Below are 14,676 nucleotides of genomic sequence, written 5' to 3' on the forward strand. Positions count from 1 at the left end.
CACCACCTTGCAAAATTGTTCATCTATCAAATTGGGGTTTATTTAGGTTGGCATAGGACATATGTATTGCAAGGCCATAGCCAGACTCAAATTCTTACTGAAGCAATATAAAAAAAAAAAACGCTTCCTTTATATAATTTTTTATTGATTGATTTATCTTCTTTTTATGCATAGCCTCTCTTACAGGGACTTGAAATGAATAAATTTATTAGAACATTTTAGTGCCTCAGTTCACCTGGCACTAGCTACTAACAGCCCTGAGCATCGGCATTGACCAAGGCTGGTCTTAGATGTCTCAATGCATGTTGCAGAGGGGAAAGAATCTGTCTACTGAGACACATTCCAGATTATTGATTGATTGATATCAATTAAACATTTACTATTAGTCACAAAAGGGCCAAATCCAGACTTACACGAAATATGCAGAAAAAGTACCAGAAGAGAAAATTTTATCCCTTTAATTTGAAAGTTAGTTCTTTTACCCCAAAAGGATTAGAGCTCTTCTTTGGATCTAGACTGCTGGCACTCTGTTTCCTCTCAGAATCAGCCAGGAATTATGAGGCGAGATGTTTCAGACTAGAGGGTATTGAGATGAAACCTGGTTGTGGCATGCCCAACCCCTTCTTGTCCATACTGCCCTTTTGCATTCATGTGTAATGTGTAATATAAAGTCTGCAATTTCAAATGGTGCACAGCCACACAACCTTGACCTATTGCACAAACCATTGTTACAAAAACTTTGATCCTAAATTAGGTACATTTCATATGACATTAAGTTCAAATTATGTAGATGGTCTGTTTATAGTTCTGTAGCTTTGGGACGACATTTCCGCACACGTTGCACACCTATGATGATATAAAGTCTACAATTTCAAATGGTGCACAGCCACACAACCTTGACCTATTGCACAAACCATTGTTACAAAAACTTTGATCCTAAATTAGGTACATTTCATATGACATTAAGTTCAAATTATGTAGATGGTCTGTTTATAGTTCTGTAACTTTAGGACGACATTTCCGCACACGTTGCACACCTATGATGATATAAAGTCTACAATTTCAAATGGTGCACAGCCACACAACCTTGACCTATTGCACAAACCATTGTTACAAAAACTTTGATCCTAAATTAGGTACATTTCATATGACATTAAGTTCAAATTATGTAGATGGTCTGTTTATAGTTCTGTAGTTTTGGGACGACATTTCCGCACATGTTGCACACCTATGATGATTTGATGTACATGATCATATTCTAATTCATTAGAATAACGTTGTGGCTGGCTATCCAGGCTCTTAAAGCATGTGCATAGTTACATCAAGGCCAAAAAGTATTACCAAGTAAATAAAATCATTGACAAAAACCGTTTTATAATGAACTATGATTATTATGGGGTATGCAAAAACAATAATTCTCATTAGTTCCTTAATTGGCTTTGAATTAAAATGTTGACAAGGAGCTTGAAGCTCTCATGCAATCACAAGAGTTAAATAGTTACTCACATGAGAATCCACCAGACTGACAGACTGCAGTAAGTTCAACACAACAAATCTCTACTAAAATGGAAAACTATTTTCCAAAGTTCCCATGAAGTGAAACCAAAAATAAAAGCTAACCCTGATCCTATGTAAAATTTCAAGCTTTTAGCTTATTAAAATGCAATAATTATTGTTGCTTTACAGGAAATTTTAGATGTTATAATAGTGAAATTTCCACTGCCCAAGGATTTCATAGTGCATTTTATATCAACCCAAGTAAAATTAATATTTTTGCGGGTTGTTCCAAAGGTAAAATAAAAATAAATATATAGATCTGTGGTATGGATGAAGAACATGGCTGTTATAGGAACTGACTGCCTGATTGACTGATTGACTGATTGACTGATTGATTGATTGATTGATTGATTGATTGATTGATTGATTGATTGATTGATTGATTGATTGATTGATTCGTTGGTTGGTTGGTTGATTCATAGTTAATAGAGGGGACTGGTTATGAAGCCCAGCAAACATCAAGGAAGCAAACAAAGATACCAAGATTTATGTTGGGAGGTCCACCACTGTGCACAATCTTTTGTTTTGTGCTCATACACTATGCATGAATTACGTAACCAACATGTTTCTGTTGGTTAGTTCCTCAGTATGGAGTAAACAACTATTGTGCTTTGTGCATGGTCAAGACCAAAAACGAGAACAAAAACATACAACAAAGAACTTTGTCGCGTTTCATAACCATTCCCCTCTATTAACTATGGTTGATTGATTGATTGATTAATTTAACCTGAACCAGGTAATATTACTCCACTGCAAAGTTGTAAATACATTGAACATGTAATAACCAGTAATTTAAATAAAGGCAAAAATTATAAACAAATATATTTTAGACCTATAAAATTTTTTTGAAAAATTATCACAATGTTAGCAGTATGATTGTGTTGAGTTCTAATCAGTTTGCATAAAATTTAACTATACTATTTTACTATACTATTATACTAAAAGTACTACTTTTTAAAGGTGGCCAAACACAGTTTTCGCACACGCTTTTGCTGATGTAATTCAGCGTGCGCACAAGGATTGCAAAAAACAAACGTGCCGTCAATAGAGCGATCATTTTATTTACTCAACACCCGCAGTATCTGTGCTATTTTTCTCTATAATTGAACGCAGTGTATTGATGGCTTTACTCTTTTATCACAAAGATATGTTAGAAAAGGTAAAGATGCAAAGAACTCAGCAATTCTCAGCTTTTTCTTTGTTACCGAAAGAACCCAGTTAAATGCAGCGCATGCGTAGTAAGTCAAAAAATTGTGATTGAATGAAAATTTGCACTCTTGGAAATACACCTATTTCTCAAGAACCACTCATTAGAATTTTACAAAATTTCGCACGAAAATACTTCAGGAAATCAGTAGCTGGCGTGTTGAAAATAATTGAACTTTAACAAAGGAAACTCTAGATATTCCAGTAAACCTTCAACAAGGGATAATTAAAGATCTCTCTGTTAAATTATTAGCAAAATGGTGTTAACTTGTGAGAATCGTTACAAGCTTGTTGTATGCAAATTATAAAGAAAATCTAATGACTAGATTTTCTGCAAATAAACAAAACCGATTTTAAAGGCCTGTTTATTTTCATTTGTGTTGCCATGGCAACAGCACATACGTCAGCTTAACCATCAAAAAACTAAAGTTTGTGTTGTTAACTTGCTTACTGCCATTTTTGGCGACCGAGAGATCAAGGGTTTTAGAGAAAAAGGTGAATGAAACACAGGTATCAAAAACTGTGTTCAGCCACCTTAAATTCTTTAGTCCTCTATTCAGATTGCACAAAACCAAAACTACTGGTAATCATCTTCACCGTGATCTTCATAAGCACCACAAGCATGGTACCATCACCATTACTCATCAAGCCCAATCCTAATGTCAAAGTGATGCTGTGGGTTGACCTAGCTTGAATCTCGCAATCCTGAATGGCGACATGTCGTAGGATGGCGTTTCATTCATGGCTAGTTGCGCCAGAATCTTGCCACTGACTGGGCCAAGCTTAAACCCATGAGCTGGGAAAAACAAATGAACAAGAACAAGAGTGAGGAACAGCCAAAGAGCTAAAGTTGTTGCACAATGTAACTAAGGCTGAAACTCGCTCAGCGTTTAAGGTGGATCTTGCTTTTCCTCTCCATAAGGGATGGCAAATGGTGCAAGAAAAGTAATCCCACAGAAAGTTAGTCAAATCTCAGCTATTCAGAGACTCACCATCTGAAATTCTTTATTTCTTTTGCAAGGCCAAAATAATGAGTCTCAGATCCATAGAAAACATGTAGGTCTTTCCACCTTGTTAGTCTCAGATTTACCATTCACTACGCATGCCTCATTATATACATTGATATGCTACTGTGTAATTACGCCACAAAGCAAAAAGCACAGATTTATATATCTAAGGATTACATTACACTGACCATGTTCTACTACCAATTTCTTGCCTAAATGCCACCTTTATATGTAGTTACACTGTATCTACCCAGCATTAATCCTCCTCATCGGACATTTTCCATGACTATGTAACTTGCGTCAGTGACTTCTTTCCCAGGATTTTTACCAACAACTTCACTAGCAGCAAAGCTTAAGCCTGGGTTTGAAACAATCCTTGTTGACTCAAAATGGAAGGCTTAAATAATACCTAAACTTATTCTTACCAGAAAAGCCAGCGCCAATGATAACATTTGGAAACTTGGGATGTTTATCCAACACATAGTTCTCATCAGGCGTGAGCTAAAGTAAAGACCAAATTCAGGTTCAACTCAAATTAAAATGCAGTTATACAGTTTAAAACCCATCACAGCTCATTAAAAAGAGAAAGATTGAGTTTAAATGATCTGGTCCAGTTGTCCTCTAAGCTTTCACTGGAGAATGAGGTATAATGCACTGCTTTGTTTTGGGGATTGTGCAACCCAGTGCATAACCCCCAATTTGGAGAATTAGAATGTGGCTTTATCTATCCTCTCTCTCGCAGACTAATCCAGGCAGCAGGTTATAAAGGCATACTGTGAGGATCTCATTAGGCAAAATTACTGAGGGGTGGTAAAGTTGACATATCCCATAGCCCTAGGGGATCCCTGGTGAAAATATTGCAAGAATCTTCAAAGATATTTACATGGACTCTTGCTGGATACTGCACACTTCTTGCAAAGATCCTGCAAAGGTTGTAAACATTCTTTCAAGGATCCTCAAAGATCCTGGCAAAATTGTGATCAAATCCTTGATGATCCTGATGAATTCTTGCAAAGATCTTGGCACAATTTTTGCTAGATAAGATCTTAACCAAGATCACAGTTTCAGATCTATTATTTTACTAAGATTCTTAACTTGACGAATCTTTGAAGATCTCTAAAGAATAAGGACTGATCCTCTTAGATCCTGCAAGGTTTCTTACAAGTGAGAGTAATCTTTTCACACCCATTTGGCTTAGATACAAAGTTGACTGGCTCAATCAAACAGATGCCATTGAAATGTTTTTGAAGAGAACAAAGGCAGAAGTATCTAACACAGAGTATCGTGAAAACTAAGACCCTCATAAACTATTGTTTATATAAGAAGGCCAAGAGCCACTCATCTGATTCACAGTAATTTCTCAGCAAAACTACTTTGCCAAATGTCTGTCAGCTGGAAAGCATTATCTCAAGATTTGCGAAGACATCCTTAGTATTAATTCTGTTCTGACAGTCACACAACCCTAGTCCCCAATTGAGCAAACCATTACACAGCATTAACATTTCGTGAAATCCATAATTCCAGAGTTTACATTGGTCTATGTCTAAGATGGGGTAATCAGTTTTTGTTGCCCAAAAACTACTATGGGGTCCTAGTTAAACTAAGATGAGGTCTTAGTTTTCATAGTATGAAAACTAAGATGGGGACTTAAGGTCTTAGGTGTTAGTTTTTGAGGGTCTTAGTTTTCACGACACCATTTAACATACTGTATAAGTGCAAGCTTCCACTATAGCAGGCTCTCGATAATCCAGGTGAGGAAAGTGTTCCCGAAGGTATGTGCTTGTTCTTCGTATCTGCACCTCTACAAGGTCTCTGTGAATGTCCCTTGCATCTGGGTCAATCTCCCTGCGAATTTCTGGCAGTTTGCAAGCACCTGTAGGCCCAAACTACAAAGAAGAACAATCAACCATTATACCAAGACCAGTTTCAACCTTGTTAACTTGTCACTTTTGCACTTACAGAGCCCCAGAAAATAACCAACTAAAGTTTTCTTGAATTAAGCTAAGTGAAACAACAGACATCTTCAAACTGGTATCATCAGTAAACTCCAGACTTCTGTGTTTAGTCCAAGGGTTAATTTTGACTTGCGACGTTCAAAACATATACAGGTCTATACAAGGAGCTACTACAGGTATTCCTATAGCTTCCCCAATCAGTCCTTGTTTTTCTACAATCATGTAACTTGATGATCAATTCAAATGACAGTTTATCTGAGACATGTTTATCCTAGGAATGTCTGGCATTCCAATGATTTGCTGTAATTGATTTTTGAATATTTCATAATTAGAATAATAAATTATGTCCAGAACTGTTCCATGACATCCTGGCATCCAGCACTCCAACAGATCACATTTACAGTGATCTGTCATATTTCATGAATCAAAGTGGTTCATATTTTAAAGTTCCTTAGTGCAGATTTTGTATGCCAGATGTGAAAAAAGTTTAACTGATTATATAACATATAATGCTTAGGGAAGGCAGGTAAATGTACATACTAATGATGTAACTTATCATTTGCCTCACTAATGCAAGTTATAAATAAGAAAACATCTTTGTTAAAGGAGTCCAGTCACAGTCTTTTAAATTATTTTGGCCACATACAAAATAACCTTTAAATTGAAGGAAACCTGAAAATACTAGTTTACTAAGATATAAAAACACCAAAGAGATAATAATAAACTATTAAGGAACAAAGATCACTAAGGATGGAGAAGATTGACAACAATTACAAATGACAAACTTGAAAAAATGTAGGCTAAACTATTCAAGATGTGCAAACCATTACGTAGCTCCTTTAACAGGCTTGATTTTTACAAACCAAGAAGGAACCCATGATCAAATTCTCCTAACACAAAAGTACTAAAAAGCATCAAGATCAGTTGGGGGAATTTGTACATTGACAGATCAGGACTCACCTTTACCATATCAGGGTACTCAAATGAAGGAATTGCATATAAGAGTCGGCCATCAGAAACTGTGCAGTCATGGAAAGTAGGAAACCCACTCTGCAGACTGTATGTACCAGGTTGTTTTGTCTTCCAATACAAAACTGGAGCTTTTGTTGGCTAAAAATTTAAACAAAGACAATTGGCAAGTAAATTTGTGGTCCCATGAAACACCATACACTACAGCCCCAAGGAAGGTCATTGGAAGTTCCAAGGGGAAAGAAGTTTTCTAAGACCACTAAATTTGAATATCCAAGGGAAGGGGTGCAAGACTTCAGACCAAAAACATATTCAATGGAAGGGGTGTGAATATTTTATGAAGCCATGCAAATGGCACAAAAATTTACATTATAAATATATTTCAGCCATGTTATTTTACCTCATACAGTCAACTTTCTCATATGCGGACACTCTTGGGAAATTGGAAAAAGTGTCCGTTAGTAGAGCTGTCTGCTTATGACAAGAATTATTCCCATAAACGGACACCAAGGAAAAACAGGATGGATCCATTCATGGTAGAGTTAATTAGCAGGTGTTAACTACATGTTTTATAGTGTAGACAAAAATAGAAACTCAAACTTTTCATTGCATTAAAGACAGATTTCACTGTCTGGAGTCAATTATTATACATGGGGTGTCCACTTACAAGATCTAGCATAAACAAAAGAAAAATTTAACTTTTTTCATTCTCAAAACTGTCTGCATCTGCTTGCGAGAGAGTGTCTATCTACGGAAATGTGTAAATACAGAGATTGACTGGGAGGTAAAAAGAGGAAATGAAAAAAGTGTCTATATGTAGAGCTGTCTGCTTACGAGAGTGTCTGTTAGTGGAGAGTTGACTGTATTTTCTTTGGAGTGGTGTGTTATCAGTTTACAAAACCATTTATCAAGGAACAAAAAATAAAATGTTCACTTATATTCATTCTAGACTAGTTCTGGTACTCTCTCTGTCAAGCAATGCTTGCATGACAGGGAGAAGGCGGAACTGGACTTTATTAATTCATGTCATATTCTTGCCATTTTGCTCTAGAGATAGTCCACAGAGAAACCTGAACCACTGGCTACGGCTTCAGCCATATCTGAGGGCGGGAAGTTATAATGGGGTAGAAAGTTAAATACAAAAAAGCAACTTTATTTGTGCATATTCAAAATTTTGTTTCTCTTACTTTGAGAGGCAAGGTAATTCCTAAAGGTTTTAGCAGTTTATTGGTCCATGGCCCTATAAACGTAAGACTAATATTAATACTATTTATTAATTACCATTAATAACTTACTGCATATAATTTAACTTCCAAGTGTACTTATTAACTTAATGTTATTCACTTTAGTTAATACTACTAGATTGTTGATCATTATATGGCTGTGTCTCACAAGGACTGGGAACTACCAAATTGAAGAATTTGATTGGCTGAAATCGATATTGAAAACAGTCTAGATTTTCCCATCTAGACCAGCATCTAGACCAGTAATGTTTTGCGGTGAAAAAGTTGCAAACTTCAATGCAAAAATGTTTACTATTTTCTTCTAACAATATATATTTATGGCAATGCCAAAAAGTATGATAAGAAAAGAAAAGAAAAGTAAAGAGGACGAGCAGACTTTGGCAGAATTAAGTTCAGCTCATCGCAGTTCGCAAGCAAAATGTCGGCTAGTACAAACCAGTTACACTAAACAAATTAAATTTCTTGTGCTTGACATATAATAAACATCTTATTAACCGAGCTTAGCCAGTCTGTATGGGAGAATCTTGACCTCAGTCATGAGTACAGACCTCGATCACAGCGTTCGGTCTGTACTCTCGACCTTGGTCAAGATTCTCCCATACAGACCTCCTGCTCAGATAATAAGAGCTAAGTAATGCAAGGAAAGCCAACTTGGAGTATAATTTGTGTGATCATCCAGGTGAGGGTAGTTCTGAAAAGAACTGTTGTTGGTGACTGATGTTTCGACAACCTGAGCAGAAGTCATCTTCAGAGTCAAGTGAATAGTGTTTGTCAGTCGATGATGCTACAAGTCTGGTCCGTTGAAGGTGATTGATCAGTTTAGCCATGATGGCATTAGCTGAAAGACTCATGTAAAGTTTGACATCAGTCATTGGTCAGTTTCGATCTGTCTATTGTTAGTTAAATTGGTCGGTTTTTGGTCCATCTATTGTTAGTCAAATTAAGTCGGTCTGTTAGAAGTCCGTTTGTCGGATTCGTTTCCGTCATGGAAGTCCATGGAAGTCACCAACAACAGTTCTTTTCAGAACTACCCTCACCCGGATGATCACACTATACAAACTACTGATACTCCTGGGTTCAAACCATTTACTATGTTCATCTTGATAAATAGAGAGTAGCTTGTTCAAGGCTCTCGGTCAGTGGGAACGATCGAAAAAGTGGGCGCAGGACAAGCGGGGTCTTTGCTTGTCCCACGCCCGCTTTTTTTATCGTCCCCAGAGAGGAGTATGTGAATCCCCCTTTCCCCCTCCCCCCCAAAACAAAATCACCAACACACAGGTGTAGGAATTAGCACTTTTGTTGAGTGTCTCACCGAACAGTGAAACACAGGTTACTGGTACTGGTTAGCCTATGACTTGAAACTGGGACCAGACCACAAGTAGGAAGTCCTTAACATCTTGATTTACATTGGGTACATTTAATGGAAGGAGCAAATTGAATGAACCGTTCGATGTTTGGTCAACGAAAAATATTGATGGAATATTTAACAGTGTAGGTAATTACCTGCTGTGATTATCACCTTGGAAGCTGTGAACAAATTCTTGGCAGTCTTAATTGTAACTAGAGATCCTGGATGGACTTCAACAGCACCCTCACCATCCTTCAGTGTACCACCAAACTCAACAAATTGTTGCTGTAGATTAACCAGTTAACAAGAACTAAAATTAATACTCTATTTCTTAATTAATAGATGTAACACAGTAAAGGGTGTCTGGAAAACCCAAATAACAAATAGCAAATAGTTGCGAATAGTGAATAGTGGATAGCGAATAGTCCCGAATAGTGCGAATAGTCTCGAATAGTGCGAATAGTGGCGAACAGTCGCGAAAAGTGGCGAACAGCGATGAATAGTCCTCAATAGTCACTGCTTTAGATCTAATATCCTGCGTTAATGGATTATCCAAATAAGCAACAGAATTTCAGTGAATTTATTACCTTTTCTTCTCTGGACTCAGGCTAGGGCTGTCTATCGCCAACATTAAGAAAACAGAAAACACAAGGATAACCTAGTAAAGACATATATACGCTTTTGCAGCGGTTAAAACAGAAGAAATTACGTTTAGCAAAACTTTTTGTCTTGATAAGCGTCAGTACTTTTTTTGCGGGAAAATCCCATCCTACGTTGCTGCGAGGTTGACCGCGAGATACTGGGTACCCTATTTGCTACAATTTGCCACTATTCGCCACTATTCGACACTATGCAAGACTATTCACACTACTCATACTATTCGTACTATTTGCTATTCACTATTCGGGACTATTCACTGTTCACTATTTGCAACTATTCGCTATTTGCTATTCAGGTTTTCCAGACACCCCAAAGTAAATAGATTCTCTTAATTCTCAAAAGTGATTTATCTACTATTTTATTACATGTACTCCTTACAGCATCCATAAAACAGTTCATCACAAGATACATGTAAAATTTATAAACACACCTGAGAGGGCCAATAACTAAAATCAGCCAATCAAGAATGCTTTTTACCAGTCAGGTGTAATAGATTAAATGTCTTATTAACTCTGAAGCTTGTTCTCATACATTCATCCTTGAGTATCTCCCAGGGGTAACTAGCCAGCTGGTCAACCCATGCATCAATTAAGAACTTAACCATAACTTTTTTGTTTCTGCTGTTTGAGTCAGCTACCTGTGTAGTTGATCCATTGAAAACTTATGTAGTAGGGGAATCCATAATAGATTTTTCCAAATTAGCAGAGTGCAAAGAAAACCAATTTTGGGGCTTGCATTTAACAGGCTGAGTTGTCAAAGTGCAATCTCTCGTTTATCTTCTGTAAAAGCAAAGAGTGAATTGTTGGAAGGCTAAAACGTAGCTGCTGAAATTAAATTAAGAATACTGCTTTTCTTCAAAAGGTACTCACACAGCAGACAAGCCAAACAGATTCTGTTATATCAAATACTAATCAAGGATTATTATTCTCCAGCAGTGTGAACAAGTGAACTAATTCTTTCTTTTATTCCTTCACCAGGTTCTTGTTTTAAAAGCAAAGTTAAAAGCTTACTTTTTTAAATTAGCGTATAGCATGCCATAGTTTTACAATATTTTTTTTAAATTGCATTATTTTTAGACACATTTTTCTTACATTTTTACTGAAATCTTAATCTTACATTGTAAAGCACTTTAGAATATTTTATAATCTTAGCACTACGTAAATGTATTATTATTGTCATTGTTATTATTATAATCAAAACTATAACAAAATTCTTGAACGTGATCGGCTATCAGCAGCCTGATTTGAGCATTAATTGGACAATGTACGCATCATGCTTGTAATTGGACAGTACGCATCATGTTGCACGTGCTGTTGCGGTGCACTTTGTTGAGTAAACTGGTGTGTTTTTCAGCATTCATAACAACATTTAATTGTTCAGTGCTCAATCAATGGTTTGTTCGTTTCTCGCATTTTGTCATAGTTTTGATTAATTGGTAACAGGACATCGTGTCGTCCAATTCAGTCTGTAATCATACTTGTGATAAACAAATCGGACTCCTGCTTTGGGGTCATCCGATTTTGTTGATCACTTGTATGATTACAGACCGAATTGGACTCCACTCAGTCCTATTACCATTATTTATATTATAATTATGTTATGATTTTTTTGTGAGAAAAATTTTGAAAAAGGAAAGGATTTTGGAGTTAAGTTACCTTGGATGACGTGGTGGCTACTAAAGGAACACTACCGCACTTTATAGCATTACTGTATGCTAATTCCTACCTGAATTTTTCAACTATTCTTATACAACATGAAAGTCGCATTTCACCTGTAACACTTTCAAGCATTTATCAGCTTTCAAAATCCCTGCTGAATGCTCTAGTAATCCAGTGTAATAAGATGGAAAGCTTAATTCTGGAAATCTTTTCTTCAGTTTCTGGCTTGACAAAACTTCATAACTCTCTCCAGCAGCATCAAGTGAACTTATTATTTCTTTTATTCCTTCACCAGGTTCTTGTTCCACAGTTAACATTCCAATGTTTCTGAAATTATTCATAATTTCATAATTGAAATGTTGTCTTCAGATTCTACAGACAGAAATAGGCCCTATATCAACATTGGTTTCAGGCTTTCAGGCAGTTTTATAAAATAATAATTCTACCATTGGCACAACAGTGACAAACCCATGCGTAAGTACTGAAGAGGATCATTGGTGGTGAATTGTGGAAGAGTTGCTAGGACAAATTAATTAATCATGACTACTTTAGGGAGTCAGTGGGTTCAGCTGAGAAAGCGAAAGACTAAAGTATAGTTTGGGTAATGTATACCGGTACTTACCATACAGATGGCTAGATATTGGCCTTGTGCTTTTTTGCGTGCTTATGGACCTCAACTCCTCAACTCCGGGGGCAGGGGTGGGGTGGGTGGGTGGTACTCCCTTATATGGGCTGATATAGGTATGTGCGGCCCCAAAGGGTATGGTTTTTCAGCCGTTTTGGTCATAAACAGGGTATCAGTTTTAGCTGATTTTGGCCATTTTGGTCATAAATAGGGTACGGTTTTTGCGCTCTGGCCTTGATATGGGTATGTTTTTAAGAAGAAGCCACTTTTTGATCATTGTCGCAAGAAAAATCAACAAAAGCATTTCACACATCATGTTTACCGTGATTTAACATTAGTCTGAACTAGGGAACTAATTATAATGCAGGTCTGAAACAGGGTTTTGATTTAAGGGTCAGGTCATAAATAGTGCTGGGAATATCGCAGATTTTGGTCATAAATAGGGTAAAGGTTTTGGGAAGTGGGCTGCCCACCCCTACCCAATTTTTCTGGGAGTACCCCTCCCCCCCCCCGGATTCAACTCTGCCTCTGTCCATAAACACGCAAAAAAAGAACTTGGCCAATATTCAGCCATCTTGATCTCATGCTTGGTTATAATCCAAATAATTATTATATAGTACATTAACTAAATATTAATACCTACGTTATCATTATTTCCTGCTGTGCTTTTGTTTCAATCTCTTCCCACATTTTACGGGCTTCACCAACCATTTTAGTATAATAGGCCTCAGCATAGGAGAAGCGAATGATTCTTGTCTGCCCATGAGAACTGCCTCGCCAGTGTGGAAGAGGAAACTTAACGAGAAAAAAAGTTGCCCATTTAATGAGTCCACTTTGAATACTTAACGTGAACTTAAGCTTGCTATCACGATATCCAAAAAGCAACTGATTGCTGATGGATGTTAGAATAGCCGTTAAAACTTACCTGCTCCAATAAAAGAGTTTTTTGCCCTCTGGAAGCGAGGTAACGAGCTGCAGAACTTCCTACTACACCAGCTCCGATCACACAAACGTCGTACGACGGGTGTAGAGACATTTTAAAATTTACTAAAAGGCAGAAGAATTCCTTGTGCTATGTTACATGTACTTTGCACTAGAGTCTTTCATCCAGAAAATGCTGAAAACAAAGCCAGGTATTTCGCAACTGTGCAACACTGAGTCTATCTATCTACAGTCTGCCGCCATTTTACGGCTTTTCTTCTTTCACGCAACCAGAACTTGAAGTCACGTGATGGGGGTACGCTTGAACAGGCGTTGTAAAAGGACGAGGCGTACGAACCGCACAGACAGGAACCCTCTTGGTCCCTGTTTTCGTTTTTCTCTAATTCCTACGATGAAAGTGCGATAAAGCAAAGAAGGGAGAGGAGTGGCGCAGGGGGGGGGGGGAGGGGTGGGTGGCGGCTGGGGGGACTAAAGGACATTCGTGGGTTCCTCTCAGATAATAAGGTCTATTAAGAAGTGCTCGTTTTCCCTTTTATCTTTAACTTATTATGATGGCAGAGTTTCATTCTAGGCATTCTAGGAAGGAACGCCGATGTTTCATCCTCTCCTACCAAGGTATCTTTTATCGCTTGTACGCGAAAAAGAAATTATTTCCAAGGTTTCGACCAGTCATGGTAAAATCTTCAAGACTTCCCAAATCATAGCATTCGACAAAGTCATTATTAACCTAACAATGACAAAGTCTTTATTGCCATTTAGTCGCTATAGCTCTACCCTGCGTGCCAGAGATTTTTCTTCCGCGGTTTCCCGTGTTGGTCATGTCTCTATTGTGACCCGCGAACCTCTGGAGCAGAGCGCGATTTCTTTGACAGCGCCGAGCCAATGACAAGCCTGTTTAAATCTGTCTAGTCCAGAATCAAGATCTGGACAATAACAAAAGTTGCTCCAAACGTTCGACGGTGTTGACAACTTTAAAGCGCCGAGCAAAGGGATGGAATTGCGAATTTTATTCGCAGCAACGATGTTTTAGCGGTTTTGTCAACGGGATTCGGGAAATCGTTGTCAGTTCAGTTAATTCCTGGACTCTGTGTTGAACTACACAATGCTCCAGACGCCCGGTGTACCAGACGAGCTGGAACAGCATTTTCAATGCGTATTTTCACCGTTTGTAGCTTCTCCTGTCCAACAGACAATATTCTTTTTGTAATATTCTCAGTTTAAATTTGCGACTTCTTTGACAGTCGCCTCGAATTTTTCGATCCGTCGGTAGCACGATGATAGTCGATGATAGTTGAATGATTCTCCCCGAATTTTCACCGACTATCATCAGCCGTCATCGACTATCATGCGCCGTTTGACCAAGGCTTTACAAAGAATACGCGGCCCGACGGACAGATTGTCGTCCTCGAGAGTGAAAAGTGTCGAGATTCTTTCGAAGATTTTCAGTTCTTGAGCATTTTCAGATACAAGGCTGTAATATCCACCATTACGCACAACATTAGCGT

General features: G+C 37.6%; 1 protein-coding gene across 1 annotated transcript; it reads right to left on the bottom strand.

The window, feature by feature from the left end:
• Positions 1-124: 124 nt before the first annotated feature.
• Positions 125-13,588, bottom strand: LOC110066185 (peroxisomal sarcosine oxidase-like). Its single transcript, XM_020773387.2, has 9 exons — positions 13,155-13,588; positions 12,873-13,024; positions 11,718-11,931; positions 9,442-9,571; positions 7,882-7,934; positions 6,686-6,835; positions 5,477-5,656; positions 4,196-4,271; positions 125-3,559 (listed from the first exon to the last, which is right to left on the bottom strand). The coding sequence occupies exons 1-9, from the start codon at positions 13,263-13,265 to the stop codon at positions 3,426-3,428; spliced, it is 1,200 nt and encodes a 399-aa protein (XP_020629046.2). The 5' UTR covers positions 13,266-13,588; the 3' UTR covers positions 125-3,425.
• Positions 13,589-14,676: the final 1,088 nt, after the last annotated feature.

The sequence above is a fragment of the Orbicella faveolata genome, unplaced genomic scaffold (assembly GCF_042242905.1).
Source record: "Orbicella faveolata isolate gen_17 unplaced genomic scaffold, um_ofav_v1 contig_47, whole genome shotgun sequence".
Taxonomy (NCBI): Eukaryota; Metazoa; Cnidaria; class Anthozoa; order Scleractinia; family Merulinidae; genus Orbicella; species Orbicella faveolata.